This window comes from Lytechinus variegatus, chromosome 7 (genome assembly GCF_018143015.1).
Source record: "Lytechinus variegatus isolate NC3 chromosome 7, Lvar_3.0, whole genome shotgun sequence".
NCBI classification, from domain to species: Eukaryota; Metazoa; Echinodermata; class Echinoidea; order Temnopleuroida; family Toxopneustidae; genus Lytechinus; species Lytechinus variegatus.
In genome coordinates this window covers 34,134,404-34,153,889 of record NC_054746.1, presented here as the reverse complement: position 1 = coordinate 34,153,889, position 19,486 = coordinate 34,134,404, and the positions used below count along the sequence as shown (strand labels likewise).

General features: G+C 33.7%; 3 protein-coding genes across 3 annotated transcripts in view; 2 read left to right on the top strand and 1 right to left on the bottom strand.

The window, feature by feature from the left end:
• Positions 1-7,853, top strand: part of LOC121419089 (exocyst complex component 5-like) — a 30,108-nt gene extending 22,255 nt beyond the window's left edge. Inside the window, exons 7-19 of the mRNA XM_041613392.1 lie at positions 85-129; positions 451-504; positions 1,074-1,160; positions 1,595-1,671; positions 2,284-2,493; positions 3,069-3,225; positions 3,594-3,826; positions 4,228-4,314; positions 4,473-4,581; positions 5,167-5,323; positions 5,635-5,693; positions 6,026-6,127; positions 6,461-7,853. Coding sequence (XP_041469326.1) covers positions 85-129; positions 451-504; positions 1,074-1,160; positions 1,595-1,671; positions 2,284-2,493; positions 3,069-3,225; positions 3,594-3,826; positions 4,228-4,314; positions 4,473-4,581; positions 5,167-5,323; positions 5,635-5,693; positions 6,026-6,127; positions 6,461-6,547 — 1,464 coding nt within the window. The 3' untranslated portion in view covers positions 6,548-7,853. The remainder of the gene's footprint in view (positions 1-84; positions 130-450; positions 505-1,073; positions 1,161-1,594; positions 1,672-2,283; positions 2,494-3,068; positions 3,226-3,593; positions 3,827-4,227; positions 4,315-4,472; positions 4,582-5,166; positions 5,324-5,634; positions 5,694-6,025; positions 6,128-6,460) is intronic.
• A 3,318-nt stretch (positions 7,854-11,171) lies between these two features.
• On the bottom strand, positions 11,172-13,532 carry LOC121419088 (glutaredoxin-related protein 5, mitochondrial-like). Its single transcript, XM_041613391.1, has 2 exons — positions 13,107-13,532; positions 11,172-12,498 (listed from the first exon to the last, which is right to left on the bottom strand). Exons 1-2 carry the CDS (start codon positions 13,381-13,383, stop codon positions 12,317-12,319), a joined length of 459 nt encoding a protein of 152 aa, XP_041469325.1. The 5' UTR covers positions 13,384-13,532; the 3' UTR covers positions 11,172-12,316.
• A 60-nt stretch (positions 13,533-13,592) lies between these two features.
• LOC121419087 (putative OPA3-like protein CG13603) lies at positions 13,593-16,371 on the top strand. Its single transcript, XM_041613389.1, has 2 exons — positions 13,593-13,927; positions 14,999-16,371. The coding sequence occupies exons 1-2, from the start codon at positions 13,795-13,797 to the stop codon at positions 15,331-15,333; spliced, it is 468 nt and encodes a 155-aa protein (XP_041469323.1). The 5' UTR covers positions 13,593-13,794; the 3' UTR covers positions 15,334-16,371.
• Positions 16,372-19,486: the final 3,115 nt, after the last annotated feature.

Genomic DNA, 19,486 nt, shown 5'->3' with positions numbered 1-19,486 from the left:
TGACTTTTGTCAAATGTGCATGCTATTGTATTTACATTAATGCATCTCAATACCTTCATCTGATTTATTTTTCTTTCAATGCAGGGTTACAATCGATGTGTGGATGCTTTCATTGAGGAAAGTCAGATGGTAAATATCATTTATTGCCAGGAGAGTTACTGTATTATGTTTATTATGTATTGTATTGCTGAACTAATAAATAACTCAGCTTTATTTTCACATTGCAAAGAAAAGAAAAATCTCCATATTTTATTTTCCATTTCCATTTATTTCCACAGATAATTTAGAATTCTTTTTTGCATCAGAATATTCAAGTAAATAACAAATGGCAATTTCTTAAAATTAGTCTGGAAAATATATTTATTTCACATGTATTTATTACTTCTCTTAATTTTTGATAATCATTAAGAAAGAATAATTATATTTAAATTTGTCGTTTCAATATATTAGAATTGTTTCATTCTTCAAGACGTATGTGAAGATCTGCTTCCACTGTGCAAGAAGGTGAGAATTCTCACAATTTAATTAAGAATATGAAGTGTTACTGTTTGTAGTTTAGAGTAGTTATTTTTCTTTCTAGTGTTGGATTGAAAGAAAACATGGAGCTTGTAGTGAACTGTGGTATTGTGCATTACATGTGGAGTAATTTTAACTTTAAGATATTCAGTAACTTTCATACCATGTGTCTTACCTGCGTAACAGAAGTGAGACTTTCTGATGGTTGTGTTATCAACACCAAATCCTAATCAAGGTTAAGTTTTTAAAATGCCATCATAGCTTTAAAACTATCAGGTTATATATCATGAACTGGGACTTAAAAATAAATGCCAGTTGAGGTAATGAATTCAAATTCCAATAAAACATTCACCCAAGCGTCTGTTTTGCATTAATGAAAAGAAATTGGGCGAAGTGATTCTGAAAGAAATTGCATTATTGCTGAGAAATTTAAGAAAAAATGTGATGTCCTTTGGGAGGAAAAAAATGTAGTATACCCAATCCATGTTGTACTTGCTATTTGAATAAAAAGTGATTAACATAACATAATATTTCCTTTTTTAAAAAATTCTTCACAGGTTAATGCCTTAATTCATGATGTATTCAGTAGTCCTGAGAGCGTGATGGGGAGGTTTGTGGTCAACCTTTATGAAGATAAGTTACAGGTGAGATATGATCCCTCTTCAATGAGTGAAAAGATGAATGGAATGTCATAAGGGTGTGAAAGTAAGAAGCTGATGATTGTAATCTGAGCAGGAGTAGAATTTTTTCTGTTTTTGCTTGTTTGTAAACATCTGAGTTTGATAATTGATTGTGATATAAATCTTTCTTTGACAGAGGGTTCGGGAATGAGCATAATTTTTATCACATCTTAAAGTGGGAACTTTTTCTCATTGTAAAAAGCACTGTATTAGAATTCTTTTTAAATTAAAACATATCTTTAATATTGTATTAAGAGAGAGAAGATTTTCTTCACAAATTAGAAATATGAGAAGGTCTTAATTTATCTTAGATTTTGTTGATAAAAAGGATTCATGCTGTCATAACATACCTTTTTTGATATATTTTAGAATGGTTGATTGTCCTTATATCCTTATAGACACATGTGAAGGGCAAGCTAGCTGACAAGAATGATTTAGAACACTATCTAAAAAACCTGCAACATCTGTATGTGAGGTAAGTATTATTGAAACCCTTTCACTTTATTTCCTTTCATGTCAGACTCAATCCCGAAGATGATCACTTTAACTTGATTGCTTGTTTCATTTTGCGAATTATTGAATATAATCCATTCTTAGTGATCTATATGATTATTGCCTATTTCAATATTTAAAAAAATCTTCTCTGAATATATAATATCACAAGCACACCTTGCATAAGGCTTCCACGAATCTTACTGTGGCAAAAATTGTTCCCATGAAACATTTTCATCTCGAGCCGACAATGAATTTAGAGAAATCACTGACAGTAGTCCTTGTCATCTAGCTGTGCATGACCTAAACCCAGGCCTATCATAATACTAATCCTAGCATCATGACTATCATAAGCTAGGAACGATTGTTGAAGCAGGTCGTAGGTCACTGGATTAAGAAATTTCTCTTGTGAATGTGAGTATGCTTATCAGCTCTTACCCTCTTCCTGTCCTTGTTACCTCCCATGCATTGCACGGTCATGTATGTCATACCTCCAAAACAAGCAAACTGAGCCAAGTTTGTAATGCATTTTTTCAGATTTGTTTGTGGAGAAGACCTTTCATAAGTAAAGATTCTCCTCATGTTTTCTCTACAGGACAGATAGGCTAACAAGTGCCCTGGCTGAATACCGGCTAGGATCCGATGCCCACCTCCTCAGCCGTCTGACTAAGAAGATCTTTGGAGCATACCTTAACAAGTACAATGTCGCTGAGACTAAACATCTTAGAGAAAAGATGGCAGATCATCTTGATATGTATTATAAGGGGCTTGGTCACACCAAGAAGGGTCCACAGCCTGTTGACAGGTGAGTTTGATCCAGAGCTTGTGCTACATTAGGTGGAAAGGGTAACCAAGCACCCAAGAGAACACTTTGATATGTATTATAAGGGTCTTGGTCACACAAAGAAGGGTCCACAGCCTGTAGACAGGTGAGTTTGATGCAGGGCTTGTGCTGCATTAGGGGAGGGGTACCAAGCACCTGAGATAGAAGATGACAGAAGACTTTGATATGTATTATGAGGGGTGTGGTGCCCTAAGAAAGGCGGAGCACATCCAGCTGACAGATGAGTTGGATCTTTATGGCTTTTTGGTTATTGTTGCTACTCCAAGCAGTGGTTTATGTGTTTGTCCATATAGTAAAATTCACAGGAGACAAAAACAAGTTGCTTTAAACAGAGTAATAAATTGATATGAAAGCCGTCATATCTACTGTTTAATATTCAGTTGTAAAAGGAGATAGATACAGATAAAAATGATATAGTAGCCATGATTACCTATTGTTTCCAAACAAGGAAAAATGTAATACTTCCATAATTTTACCCTGAAATTTGTTTAAAATCAGATGTAAGTAAGAACTAATTTACTTATGCACTTCTTCAGATTTCAAGACCTTCAGAACAAGATCAGGACCAAGGCTCCACTAAACATCGTAGGAGCAGCTCCAGTGGCAGACTACAAAGGAGAGACTTTCCTCTCACAAGAATTGGCTCTAAATCTCCTCTATGAAGCAAAAATGAGCTTTACGAGATGTCAACTGGTAAATAATACTCTCTGTGAAATGTTTTTATGAACTAAATTTTTAGTGGGGGAGGCCATCTTTCTTTGGAATCTTTATTAAAATTTTGCCTATTTGTCCATATCGTCGTTTTTTCTTTAGTCACCATGTCTCTGATTAAAGATAAGATATTTCTGCATGAGGTACATTCTGAAATGGTAATCTGGTAATCATTGCTTACTAGACTTCAGTTCTCATTGTTTCACTTGGAAATTTTTTTTGATCGACTCTGATTGAGATTGATAAGTTTAGGAGCGTTCTGGTCTGTTATGAGGGTGAAATCACCATTTACTTCCATAGGATCCTCTATAATGGCAGTCATTTTCTCAATTGCATTTTCTTTTCTGCAGCTGTCGAACCAATCCAACCTTGCCAAGAATGCCTATGATATTTTCTGTATCCTGATTGACTTCATGTGCAATGAGCACATTGACTATGCCCTGGAGCTGGGTCTGACAGGGATACCAATGGGTGAACCTCGAGCCCCTCCTGCAAGCTACTTCTTTGAGATTGTCTGCCAGGCCAATGCCATCTTCCATCTTCTAGAGAAGCAGTTCAGTGACATCTTGGTACCTCTCATTAGGTGAGTTCTTTGGGCTTTTTAATATAAACTTCCTGCAACTTGTGGCATATTGATTTATAATGATTAAAATAAAAATGTAAATTCATTCTAAGAAGTGGTGATTATGTATTTTAATGAATATGATGAAATTAAAAAGTTGGTCAATTGTAGGAATTTAATGAAAGGAATTTGGTAACAATCATCATCATCATCATAATTTGTTGCACCGTTATCACCATCCTTATCGTCTTTTTCTCTTTCTCGTCCTCCTATTTTGTCCTTATATACATCATCTCTGCCGGCATCATCATCGTCATCATCACTACCATTATCATTCCACAATGACAGCTTTGTCTCAAGAATTAACACAGAACATGTTGTAAGATAGTTATGTGATGTCACACTTTCTTTCTATTTTACAGTTCCACTGAGCAGCATACAGAGTGTGTGGCAAAGAAGAAAGCTTTGATGGAACAAATGGAAGGGAAGCTAGAAATAGGAGTGGACAGGTCAGTACTCTGTGGCAATCATTACTTAACCCTTTAACTACTCAAGTATGTCATTCCTATTGGAATTCATATCTTCATGCAGTAATGTGTGCATTTTAATCTTGATGTTTGATATATACTTTCCAGAGCTGTCATTCTTGTTGTCTTTGAATTCTTAGGTTATTAAATGCCATCTGTGGATGGCTCAAGCACCTGCTATCAACTGAGCAGAAGAAGACGGACTTTAGACCTGAAGCAGAGGCTGGAATGATGACACCATTCTCTCCAGTAAGTCAAACATATCTTGTTTGTTCCAATCAATCAGCATTTAATATTATGGCAATAAACAACAATAAATTGTGGAGTCTAAGGGCCAAATGCATAGATCAGCTCTAAGAAGTTTCATATTCTAGTAGCTGTTTGTGTATTTACAAATACTTGGCTAAGGAACCACTTTTGTATGAAAAGCCAAAATATGTTTCACAATCATTTCTACATGTTTGAGGTAAGGTTAATATGTGCAGTTGTTAATCAGCAATTGTACTTGTGTAAGAGGGTTTATTTTAAAATTAAGTATTCGCCACAATTTGGATGGAATTTTTACTGATACAGTCTTTCTTTGTTGGATTATTGGGAAAATTTTGAGTTATATTTTAGCAGTTCAAAGCCTAGTTATTTGAAAATTGTTTATGTTTATAATTTCCAAAAGTGTGTTACCTCTGATATATTTCACACTGATATGTAAACAGGTTATTGATGGACAGTGAATACTTATTCTTCTCCATACATTCTAATAAGGTCACATTGTGAAGCTTTGAAGTGATATTGATATGAAAGATTTCATATTTATTGTTGTTATTGTTATACTTGTAGGCTTGTGCTAAAGTGATTTCCTACATGGAAAAGCAGGTTGAAACCATCAAGAGATGCATGGATGGCAAGAACATCAACTCAACATTGGCAGAGCTTGGTATACGATTCCATAGAGTTGTCTATGATCATCTTCAACAATTCTCCTATAACTCAATGGGTATGTTGTCAACAATGATCACTATTAAAGGAAGGATGTTTGCTTGTGACATCCAATAATATTTACCTTTGTTTGCTTTGGTGTTTTCTTGATGTTTAATATATTTTTTGTTCTTCATATTTAAAGTGTTTTTATTGAGCATGATTCACTTTAATCTGCTCTAAGATCTGTTCAAAGATCACTAAAGGTTTTGCATAAAATTCCAGATTTCATTTCAAAAGCCAATTCTGTGTTTGGTAGTGTTCTATAATTCTTATTTTATCTTTCTCTTTTATTATTGAATTATATTTGTTTGATTTCTTCTAATACAGGTGCAATGTTAGTAATCTGTGATGTCAATGAATACAGAAGACTAGTCAAGAATTTCAAGGTAAATGTTATTATTATATGCAAAGACAACTTGCCTTTCCCAAGAGTAACACATTCCGAAAATAAGAAATAGGCTGAGAATTAAATAAAAATCAGTTGTATGAACAAGAGAATGATATTTCATCCTATTATGATTTTAAGTGAGATTGTTTTTTGCATATTTTGTCTGAAGATTTTGAATGGTATTTTACTTTATCACTTTCCCCATTTCTTCTATCCGTGATTTCTTCTTCATTATTTCTGATCTCTTTAATTTTGTTTAGATGATTTTAAATCGCTCATGCTTTCATTTTGATGATTATAATGTGACCTTGAATTTCATTACTCTCAAAGGTTCCAGTGGTTAACACACTGTTTGAGATGCTCCATGCCCTGTGTAACCTGTTAGTTGTAGCTCCAGAGAATCTTAGACAAGTCATCACAGGAGAACAGCTGGTAAGAAATGTATGGAGATATTATGAAAGTTAAAGTTTGAATATATCCCTGTGGTCTATAGATCTTACAAGAGACAAATTCACAATTTTTTTTAAATTATTATTTTGATATGTGCTCTAGGGAGAGGGGTTGTTTTTATATGGGGATGTGGAGGAATAAATCTGATTATCATTCCAATAGATCCACCTACATTATTGGATAGATATTCTCTCAGTTTGACTGCTGTTTAGAATATGTAAATGATTATTGCTTTTTTGTAAATGTTAATATGTTTGACAAAGTTGTAAAGTAAGTAATCCTCTTTTATACCTGCACCTCTTCCTTTTCTTCCAGGCTGGATTAGACAAGTCAGTGGTTATGTCCTTTGTCCAGTTGAGATCTGACTTCAAGACAGCAAAGATTGCCCAGCTCCTGAGATAGCAACATCCTTGGTGAAGTTGGCGGTAGTGACATAGATTATACCTGGCTTCTTCTGATGAGCTTCAGCATTTTCTGTAGCTTTTCCTGAAGAACCCAAACTCCTGATATAGCAACATCCTTGATGACTATGGCATAGATTATACCTGACTGTTTCTTCTGAGCTTCAGCATTCTCTAGCATTTCTTAGAGCTCAGCGCCTGAGAAGGCAACATTCTCGATGACAACAGCATTTATCATGGCAAGTTTTTTCAGATCTTCAGGGTGCTCTCTAGGCTTTCCTTAAGAACCCAGATCCTGAGATAACACCATCATTGATGACTATAACATGGACTTTACCAGGCTTCATCTGAGCACCAGCATTCTCTGTAGTCTTTCCTGAAGAACCCATCGCCCGAAGTTGCAACATTCTAGATGACAGTAACAAGATTGCATCTGTCTTATTCTCCTGAGCTTCTGCATTCTCAGTAGCCTTTCCTGAAGAGCGATTTGTATTAACTAGGTCTACAAGCAGTTGGTCTACTTCTCAGATACCATAGAGCTAAATCCATTTGAGATGATCTTTGTAGGTTTGCATGGTGGAGTTTATAACGAGAAGAAGGTTTTCAGTGTATCATGTGTAATATGAAGAAGGGAAGGAAATACAGGCAGAAAGATTGAAATAGAAAGACGAGAAAGGATGAAATGACGAAAGAGTACCCCACGCACGTTGCGCATCCTTCACTCCGGAAGACGGACAGTCAACCTGCCCGAAACATTGAGTAACCTCTCTTCACTTCATCCTGGTACTATTCAAACCATCGCTACTCAAGCCACATTCAGCTCATCTCATCTGGTTTACAGTCCTTTTCAGGACTTTACTCACTTTCAAGAAAATGATACTTCTAATTTCCTCTTTTCATCCTCGTCTTTCCATTTCGATCTTTCAGCCTCTATTTCCTTCCCTTCTTCATATTACACATGGTGAACCGTAAACCTTCTCCACATTAAATCCATTTGGTTTTATAATGTCAATGTGGTCTAGTTGCTGTTTAGTCCAATACCCACTTAGTCTCATTCCCATTTAGTCTGTATGCCCAGTTGGTCTACTTTCCTCTGTCTTCCTATTATTTTTTACTTCGTCAGATTAATTTTTTTTTCATAAACAGTTCATACAACCATTATAGACATAGTGGTTTTTAGGCCAAGTGGAAATAAGATGAAATAGGTATGTATCTTAACTCTTTGCCCGCCACGGATGACTCGCGGCACATAAAGAGGACTGCCAACGACGACTCAAGTCACAGTTCGCACACAATGCATACGGCACCCCAAAATTAATGTAGCGCAGGGGGGGTAGTGTACGTGGCGGGCAAAGAGTTAACTGGAAATTGGACAAAGTAGTAAGTGGGCTAAATGGCCATTAGACCATATGAGATGAAAGCAGATGGAAAATAGAAGAAGCAGGCTTAAACTACTGGAAAGTTACCTAAAGAACTAATCTTCTGAGATATAATATTTGATGTTATAGTTTGTACCTGGCTTCTTCTAATCTTCAGCATGCTCTGTAACCGTTCTAGATGTTGATGACACAAAGACTTGCAGGACATGTGGCCTCATGTTAATTGTCTTCAGGTTGTGATCAGATATTGCCACAGACTGCATGTGAAATATATGTATTAACAGGGGGGTGTTTCACAAAGATTTAAGTATGACTTAGGTCGCACTTAAGTGTCGGACGTACATGATGTGCAACGCGCAATCTTATTGATCAATACGCAGTAGTGCGCGTCCTCTTGGCATGATCTGACCAATGCTGTCATGCCTTTTATACTGCGCGCAACTAGACATTTAAATGCGACTCTAAGTCATACTTAAATCTTTGTGAAACACCCCCCAGGAGTATTAACCTGAAAAATTCAAATTGTCCTGTGAAAACCATATTCACTATCAACATGTTATTTTATCTTTTTGGGTGAAGACAGACTAGCATTGTGCTAATAAAATTAATTTCTTGAATAACTGTGAGTCAGTGTACATCATGCTTTAGATCATTGTTTGTTTGAAAAGTCATGTAAATGAAAAAAGTTTGAATAGTGTATTAATTTTTATACAAATTAAAAATATGTACACCTTTTTTTGAACATATGTGGAATTATGTAATCATGCTGCCATTTGCAATTTTTTTTGTCATTCCATTTAGATAATTGTGATAACATTTAAGAACTGTGCTGTTGAAATTTGTAATCAGATCTTGGTGTGTTTCACTCAGATTTGAGAGTGATTAAAAATCATATTTGAATTCACAATTACTCAAGGTAAGCAATGCATTGCTGTATTGGACAGATCATGAGATGATGAGACAAGCCTATGAGATTAAAGTTGAATATCACAGGGATGTTGGAAACTTATGTAGATGTATGACTTCTATCTAGATTTCATTCTTTGCGAAACGCCTCCCTGATCAAAATTACGTTGAAATCTATGAACATTATTATACAGGATAAAACTATGGAGTGATTAACGAGTATAAGAATTAAGGATTTATATAGCGGAAAATGATGGTTTTAAACGAAATTACATAATATATCCCTTTGATCCGCTATGTGCAAAGATAAATGCAAGGATAATATATACTCACTGAAGGTCAAATTTAACTTGTGTTCCCTTCCACTTTAATTACAAGCTTTGTGCCATATCTATGCAAAATAGGAACTAGGCAGAGTTACTCAAACTAAAAATTATCAATGATTTATCATAAGTTAGTCACAAATACAATAGATGTGACCTATCATTCATCAGATGATTCCTAATACTGGCATGAGTGAATGATAACAATTTGAAGACAGGATACCAAAATGTCATTTGAAAGATTGTCTAAACAGTTTAATATTTTCTTTTAATTCAAATGAAGAAAATGGTAAAGAAATAACACATTCTGTTAATTCAGTTTCTTTAAGAATAGTGCTTGAATTTCAATACTTTTATTGAATGAGAATGTGTTACAGGCTAGCTTTCAGACTTTCACGTCGCTTGGTTTTTGTTAATGACCAGCCATACTTAGTCTTTTGTTAACAGTACAATAATGACAGGGAATCCATGACACATATGTTGATGAAATTGAGGAAATACAAACAATATCTTGAAGAAAGAACTGTTATTTCTTGAAATTTTCTTTGATTGAGGTATCAAATAAAAGAGCAGATATCAACAATAGTGGCTTTTTTTTAAATCAAGATACCGGTTGCCATGTACATGTAACATTTTGGTATTTTTTCTTCAAATTGCTTTACTCATTTGTGCGTGAATGAGAAATTATCTAAATTATACTTACTGTATATAAAAGAGGAGACTTGTTATTTGCGTAAGTAATAACATATAAAAAATATGTGGTTTTATTTTTCTGGGATGCAATATATATCTTTGAAATCATTAACTTAAAGTTTGCTACATGTAAGTTTCTTAATCTACCCATACATGTATATCCATGATGATATGGATTATATCACTCAAAAGAAAATAGAAAAACATATTACTTTACATCAAGAAATTTAATCTTAAATTGACCAGGTGGGAGGGGGTCAGATCATTCTCCCCCCCCCCAATTTTACATTTTTTTTAATGTGACCATACATGTATTTACAAATTTTTTACCACACCAATTTACTTTCAAGTCTTACACATTGTATGTATCTTTAGGTGTGTTTTGGACTGGTATGATCTCAATGTTGATTATAGTTGAAGTCCCACCCCCCCTCCTTGTTTTCTTTTACTTCTTTCAATGAATTTGAAAAATGTATGAATCTATGTACATGGTATGAATCCCCTTCCCATTTTATCAAATTTTCCCATATTCCTATTCGATTTCCTCTTCAAGAGGCAAATTCTGAATGCTATAATTGCATATTTATTTACCATTTGATATTTACAGAGTTTTCTATATGATCATGATTACTAACTTTATTTTCAGTAATTCTTGGTTCATTGACAAATTCAATGGATGGTATTCTCATAGTATTACATGTAAGTTAACCATACATGTAGATTACCGTAGCTTTGACCACACCTTTGTGGAGTATATTATTTCAATCTTGCTGTGGAAAGGAGCCAAAATTACCTATACAATGACATAAGGACTAAAAATGGTAGTTTCAATGGATTCTTTGGTACAATACTTATCTATGCCACAAGTTTTGAATATTAAAGATAAAACATAGCTTGTCATAGAGGTTTTGACTATAGTACATTTCATGTTAAGTCTGCATGTACATGTATACTTGAGAATATCACCCATTATAATTGTGTTTCAGAGATTTTCATTTGTAATATTTCTATACTAAATAGCAGGAATATCTTTATTTCAAGTTTGCATGAATGTCTCATGTACATGTACTTATAATTTGTGTATTGTAAAAACATAGAGCAAAGTGCAATATTAAAATGAAGAAACTAAAGAAATGTTTCCAGTTCATCATCTTTGTAATTTTCCTTTGGAAATCAGTTAAAATAAGATATATCCTTTTTTATGACTCATTTAGATGAAAAACATGATTTTGGGGGGTTCTTTAGACAAAATAAGTTTGACTGAATTCTCATCTATATGATGTAATATATAGGAACAAAGGAACCATTGACACAATGTGAAATCAACTGAATATCATTGTTTATGTCCATTTAATATTATGAATTCATTCACAAAATACAAATTTGTTTGTATAGAACAATCCATATCCTGCTTGACAGGAACACATAAATATGCTTAAACAAAAATGATAGTTTGGTGCAAATTTTATGTTGAGCCTCAAAGAATAATCTGGAGTTTTATCTACTCACAGCAAAGAAGCACTCCATCCAATTTAAATATGGTAGTTCATCGAATGGCTAAAGTTTTTTTTTCCACTTTCAATATTAATCTTCTGACAAGAGGCAAGTTTAGAACCTTGTAGAGATACTTCCTCGATATTGAATTTGGATGATTCATTTCAACATCAGACTCGTTCATACAAATATGAACTTTCATACAAATATGACACCATCACCCTCTACACTGTTCATATACATGTACATGTTTCATTTATCACCTCACATGATGAAATCTATTATCTCATTTTCTCGAGACAGCCTGTAGCAAGTAAGCATATAGTAAGACAGCTAATCAGTTAATATAGCTGTGCACCAGAGATGAAAGTGTTACAAGCCCCTAAAAGCACAAGTTATCTAAAAAAATCAAGACTTGAGTCATAATCATAATATCTCGAATCCAAAATTGATATTAATGGTTAAATTTTTATGAAAGTGAATACACCAAGCATTAGGCTATATCTCATCCAATTAGTTGGCACTACCTTACAGATGAGAGGGGGGGGGGGGTGCTCTCCCTTTGCAGTGTACAATACAATACATGGGAGAAACACCTCCAGGGATTATTTGCCCCACCCCCTCAATGTTCAAAGGTAAGGTCAGTGACTTAACAAGGATTACTTTTAATTCATTTTTTTTTTCATTTAGAGCTCAAATCTAAGGCAACAAAATGCCCATAGACTGCCATCACTATAAACACTTGTGCGAGTTTCCATATTTCTTTACTAAGAGCTAGATGCCCCCACACTTTTGCAGAGGTAAAATGAATACCAGTAACCTGCATTATGAAATCTTAAAAAAAAAACATGATTATATACTATCACTGTTATTCCTACTATTTAAACAGCACATCAGTTATGGCTTCTTGAAAGTGGATTTTCCAGTTTTCATGAATTGTCCAAGAGTAAAAGTATCCTCCAAAATATTTAAGTATCATTTTGATGGTTCATCTTCCTTGGGTGCATCGAGTAACGCTGATGTGATTCCGACTTTCTTTAGTTCCTCAATCAAGTCACCTGTCTGATGCATCTGAATCATGATGTCACATCCTCCTACAAACTCACCATCCAAATAAATCTGAGGGATTGTCGGCCATTCTGAGTATTCCTTGATACCTGTATGGTTGAACAATTAAATAGTATATATTTTTTAGCACATTTATATCCAATTGTAAAAATCTAGACTAATAAAAGAAAAATTGATATTTGGCCAAGTCTCCAGTAGTTTAATTCCTGTTCTTCATTTAAAAAAAATTCCCTATCACAATAAAAAAGAGCAATTTTCCTTTTCATATTTTCTTGTAATGACTGGATTTGAGGCCAACAGTATTATCAGGTTATGATCGATTCAACCAAAATATAACTGCATGTGCATGTATGACTGAGTAATATCAATTTGATCAATCTCTCTTTATCGATCAACGTTTTACTTTTTTTTTAATTTATGTGAGCTAATGACTGATGAGTTGCAAGTTAAATTAAGTTTAATAAAGAGATTGCCAAATGTCAATGTATCTATACGAGAATTATAAACTTTCTAAAAATCTTTATATTTGTATTCATTAAAAGTAAAACTTGAATGTGTAACAAAGATCTAACTTAATGTTCATAGTCATGATAGTACTCTTGTAGAAAATAAAAAATATTCAAACTCAACATGTATGGAAAAACAGTGACGACAAAATGGGAAAAAGGGGGAAGCAACTATTTGCCATGTTAAATACCTTGCCGCAGGTCATCATCCTCTAAGATGTTATGACTTTCATAGCTGTCCACTCCATGCATCCTCAAGATCTGTACAACAGCATTGCTGAATCCACACTGCGGCTGCTCTGGAACACCCTTCATAAACACGACTACCTTCTTCCCCTGAACTAGCCCGTCGATCCGCTCTTTCAGCTCCGATGAAAGCAATCGTAGCTGGCAGTGTGGGAGACCGGTCGCCTGGAAACTACGAAAAAGCCTGGAAGACGGCCGAATAATTTGAGTAAACAGCGACATGATCTTTTCCTATGATTAAAGCTGGTGATGTAATTATGAAAATATGAACTGATGAAGCAAAAGAGATAGAATTTATGACGAAACGGAGATCATGAAAAATTACGCAATTTCTGAGGCATGGGAAAACTAGTCTTTTTATTTACACAATTCCGTGGAAATGTGATATTTAAAAATAATTTCCCACCTTCTTTATCATTATCTTATCATGATTATTTTTTTTGTATTTTCAATTAAGCTTACTATTTTAAACACTCGGATACTAATTTGAAATGCTTTCAGAGACTTGACTTATCAATAAAAATGTACAAGAAAAATGTAGAAATGACAGCAAAAAGACTAACATAAACATTTCAGCAGATGAGGCTCTGCAATTTTTTTGCGTGAGAAAAGGTGGTAATTTTCTTGTAAAAAATGGTTTTTCCGATAATAAAACTTGGAACTCTTGCAGTGAAGCAGATCAGCAAACCTATGTCCAAAGCTATTCGAAATATGGCTAAGAATAGTCCATTTATGAGGAAATATGTGTGCATGCCTCCTGCCCAGTGTAAGTAATGTCATCAATATCAGTATATGGGACTACAATAAAGACCAAAATGAATTTCTTATTCCGATATATGGCAATAATGCATTGTGATTGAGACTGAGAGATCTATTTGTATGAGGGCGTGGCTCTACACAACATAGAAAGAGGGGGGGGGGGTTATTTTCAGGGTTTGATGCATATTTTAATCGAAATGAAGTGATTGCTTGAATACATCATTGAAAATTGATTTCAATTTCATTCAATCATCAATGACGTGTTCATATTCAATCACTTTATTTTCAATTAAAATATGAAAACTAAACTCCCCCTTCTCTCTCTTTTTCTATGTTTATGTAGATCCATGCCCTCAAACAATTAATAGATTGCCTTTTGTTTTGACTTCTGGCAATTGAGTTTTGGGATCACAGAATAGAAATTTGATTCTGAATTTGACTTTGATAGAACCCTCTAAGTGTATGTGCACTTAGGGTCTACCTCCAACTTAGGCCAAATTTGTCCTGGATGTAATACTGGATCTTGTGATCTGAAAAATTAAACGCTTTGACTTAGTCAGGACTTACATTGTAGGTGATTATTTGACTTGAGCAAAGTCTATCTAGAGTCGTCTGCTGTATGTCAGTGGATTGTATTTATTACCAAACACTTCATGAATTCAATTTACAAATACAAAATTTTCTCATAAATTCATCAAACTTCCACCATCAGTTCACATATACCTACAAAAATAAAGATATAATATTTACTCCAAGATCAGTTTCCTTTTCTTTTTTTCAAAGAAGGATATCAGCTTCTGATCGCAACCCTCTTCGCATGTGATTTTTTATGGTCACTAGCTTTGGAAGGATATTGGAGAGTTTTAAGCATATTGAAACTATTTCCCGATGCGTAAATGTGCACGTTTACGGTTGGTACATGTTCTACATTCACTCACTATACTTGTGCCAATTTCATTACATGTTCCTCATTGAAGGAGTCGTGACTCGTGAGATGTCTTTTTTTTCATGTTGATGGTTTGATTTGCAGTGTCATGAACTTTTATTTTAATCCATGTTCTGATCTTCTTTTCAACAGTTTACCATTGGTTGGATGTGAACCTGAGAATGCGAATTCTTGGTCTGGGAAAAGCAACTGAAGTGAAACCTTTAAGCAATGAAGCAGCTGTAGAACTAGGAGCAGAGATCATCAGTGAAAGCTTTCTATTTTCTGTAGCAACAGGAACAATCGCATTTGAATATTGGAGATCATCGAAAAAAGAAGAAAAACATGAATCCCAACAAAGCTTGGATATAAAGAAACTACAATCACAGGTTCAAGAGCTTGGGCTCCTCATTGAAGAACAAGATGCAAAGTTACGCGAATTCAATAGATTATTAGTAGAATATGCACCCTCTTCAAAGAAAAAATGAATATAGGTGTAGATGTTTTTATATTTGTGTATAAAAAGAATTTATATAGTAAATAAAGGTAATTAAGTAATAAATAAATGAATATTATTTGGTGCTTGTTTTGTACCTATGTGTGCAAGCTTTCAATTTGAGATTGATCTACAATCAGTGTTATGGATTTGTGATTTATCTTATATACTAGTTTCTTAGCCCTGTTTGGTGAAGTGAACAGCAATAAACTGTAGTTTGAAAACTCACTAGAAAGGTTGATTTTCTCCTATGTTGTTATCACTTATTCAGGGCTTAAACTAATCTGAGGTCATGGCTGTGGATACCTTGGCTGAAGAATCAGCAAAATTGAAATAAAGATTAAGGGCTGAATTGAAAGATCAGCTAGTTTGAAATAGAGCTGACCAATTTAAAGTGGTTACTGCTTGACAATACTCTTGTAGAAAACATGCTGTTTGAGGCAAATATAGAATCTATTCAAACACAACTTCAACCCTAATTTTTATAAACCTCCCACTATTTTGAATCATGTCATAACTAATGCTAACCTACTTTCTTCTGAAAATCAATGCAAGAGCCATTCTTACGATAGCAATTTTTTATTACTAATTATAGTGTAATTGGAAATATGTTATGCAATGTGAGACAATCATATAGTTATATAACACCATGCACATAAATCTGCAATTGTCTGGAAAAAAAACAGAGTATTAAAAAAATACATGTAGTTTGTTGAATTACATACAAATTTAGTTTTTTTTTTACTGGTTTTACCCATCTGCATAAAATATGAATGTACATGCAATAGTGTTAACAACTAACCAGTACTAAATTTAGAATATATATGTGTTCAATATTGCAATGATGTAGAATTGTTCATGAGGTGATGGTACAGTGTAAAATGATAACATGTTTATCAATATTTTTCTTGATCGGTTTCTTGAATAGCAATGTTTTTATTGATAAGGGAGGGGGGTCCAAAAAATTTCTGGTTTTTCCTTTCCCTCTTTCCCCTTTTCTCTCCCGTCTCCTCCCATCCTTTGTTTTGTTTCTTCCCCCCCCCTCTGGGCCCTCTCCCTCCATTGTTTTTTTTTTACTTTTTGGCACCCTGTTTTGTTTTTGATGGGGGGGGGCTTGGTTCTAATTGGCTTGAACCCCCCCCCACGGCCCTCTGATCTGCACATGGGTTACTATAATGACAAATCATAATGCAAAAAGGGTGCACTCACCAACAAAAAAAAAACATTCTACCAAATATCATACTGGCATCTAATAGAATGCATATGAAAAAAAATATCCATATGTTTTAAATTTTTGAATTCCTTTGGCAGTTATCTGTTACTCTTCAAGGTGTTGTTAAACCTTTATTTAAAAGATAAATGTGATGTAAACTACTTCATTTCTTTCTGAGATTATATGTATGGTATTGGTTTAATCACCATGTCATTTTGCATTAGTTGCAGAGCAATTATATTTTTGAATCTGCCATCTAATTGTTTATATCCTACTCCTAATATTTCTTTAAATTTTATATTAAAAGACAAGCCCAATAAAAAGTTTATTTGAATAAAAAGAGAAAAATCCAAAAAGCATATCACTGAAAATATCATCCAAATCTGATGTAAAATAAGAAAGTTGATATATTCAAGTTTCTCTTAATTTCCTGGTCTGTGTACAAATTAAAGAACTGATGACGTCACTATTTCTTTTGTATTTGATTATATAAGATATGGAATATTCGAATTTTCTCATTGTCCTGAGAAACAGTTTCATTCCTCCCTGAACATGTGGAATTACCATTATTTTAACATTTTATGATTTGGTCAAGTTGGTCCTTATTGTAAAATTTGAAATGTGTAATTCAAACAATAAAAACAAAAGAAAAAGTGAGTGAGGGACATCAACTCTCCCATTTGCATGGCACTAAGTTGTGCATATACATGTAACTGTTTTGTGAAAAATTAGCAAAATACTAAAATAACACAACTTTCTTATTTTACATCCGATATAGATGAAATTTTTAGCATTATGTTTATTTGATTTTTATGTTTTTATTTGAATCAACATTTTTCTGGGTTGGATTTGACCTTTAAATGTTAGAATTCAGAAGATTAATAATTTCAGTTTCACGGCCTTCTTTCAGTAATCATGGGCATCTTCCCAGCCCCGTAAATCAAAATAAAATGAAACCTCAAGTTTGCAGACGTCCCATTGAAAGATGTGTTAATTATGTAAACATGTTTTTGTGAGTTGCAACCAGTTTTGTGCAACCATCCCCAGATAATGTGTCATGTCTGAGCATGTTCTTTAAATAGCAGGTTCACACAAGTATTATGACCTATTCAAAAGATGTAGCAGAATGTGAAAGTGATCCATTACTTACTCGAGATTCAAAGAAATTAGATAACTTATATTTTTGTAAGAAAACTAACTGTATGAAAAGAAGTTGTCTTTACATTGCTACCATGTTTTCTTTTCACAAATACTTCCGATATATTCATGATTTATATTGGACTGGAAGTTATCTAGAAAAAAAATGTATGCAGCATCTGTGCATGAAAACAAAACAGTCTTTTTGAATGCATGATTTATCATGTAACATCAATATTTCTAACACTGTACCTCATAGCATTGTGATGAGAAGTAATGATTCAAAAGAATGCTTTGAAAGTGTGTGGTTGCGATGTGTGTGTGTGTGGGGGGGGGATGGATTCCATGTACATGTATGTATTTGGGGGGAAGGGCATGCATGTAAGGGATGGATTTTATCGTGTACAAGATCAGGGCTCCCAGCTTTTCAAGAAAACCAAAATCCCTGATAATAATTTAAACCCATTCCCAGTTTCACATCTTTTCTATTAAAGTTGATGCAGTGAATTACATGTCTTTTCAGTATAGAAATACATGTAATTATGTATAGCTAATTAGTACCACCATATCAAGTCATTTAATGGATGTTGCTCTGGTATGCAAAAAATATGATAGAGTCTCACTACTGTGCTTTCGACTTTTTGGGCTGATAAAAATTCCCTGATTTTTCCCTCATTTAAGGCAATTTCCCTGATTTTTAGTACTTGACACATTGCTAATCAGATCATAGCTACGATTTTAAGTGAAGAATCCTCCAATTTTATTAACAAAATGTAATTACACTTTAAATCACATCACACAATATGAGATTTTTTTCATATAAAATGCTATTTTACAAATATACATTACATATATACAAATAAAATATTTCATACTAAATGGCCCCAAAACCATTAAGTTGCTGATAATTATGAATTCACTCTTAATGGAACATTACAGACTCTAATATAATATTGCAATACTGTGCAAGATTAACTGCAAAACAGTCTGCATAGGTCCACCTTCTATAAGGTGAATGGTTGATCAAGTCAGTATTTTTCAAACCAGAATATGCAAAATTTGGTGGAGCATCAGGTGCTAAAGTAAACATGTTGGACTTATTTTGATTTTTGTTAAAATATTTGATGAAACTATTGCAAGCATCATCCATAGGAGAGTAGGGGTTGTTCAGGGAGCATTCAGAACAAAACAATAAATAAAGTTGACATCAATTCACCCTTTTTGTGAATAAAAAATTATGATTCTGAAATAAAAAAAAATGCCCTGAATTCTATTCAAACAACACCGATTGGAATAACAAATGCATTGAGAAAAAATGAATATTGAATACATTTCAATGACAATAATAAACTAACCCTTTATTTTTGTGGTTAAAAGAAATTATGATTTAAATTTAAAAAAACTGGCCAACAGCCCATCAAGGAAAAGATTGCACAAATTGAATTTTACTTGAGTACAACTGTGATATGATGAGATTGGACTAAGGCAGATTGACATGTATAACTAACCAAACCCCAATGAAAGAATACCAATTAAAGGGGTACTTGGGGCTGAAATAATCATATCTAAATAATTAGAGTAATATTCATTGAGCAAAATGCTAAAAATTTCATCAAAATCTGACAACAAATAACGAAGTTGTTGAATTTTAAAGTTAATCAATATTTTGTGAAAACATATGCATGGCATCATAAATATTCATCAGCTTGGCTGATGTCACATCCCCACTTTCCTTTATATTGTGTCATTACATAAAATCATAATTATTTCATATTTTCATACATATCTATGTTAT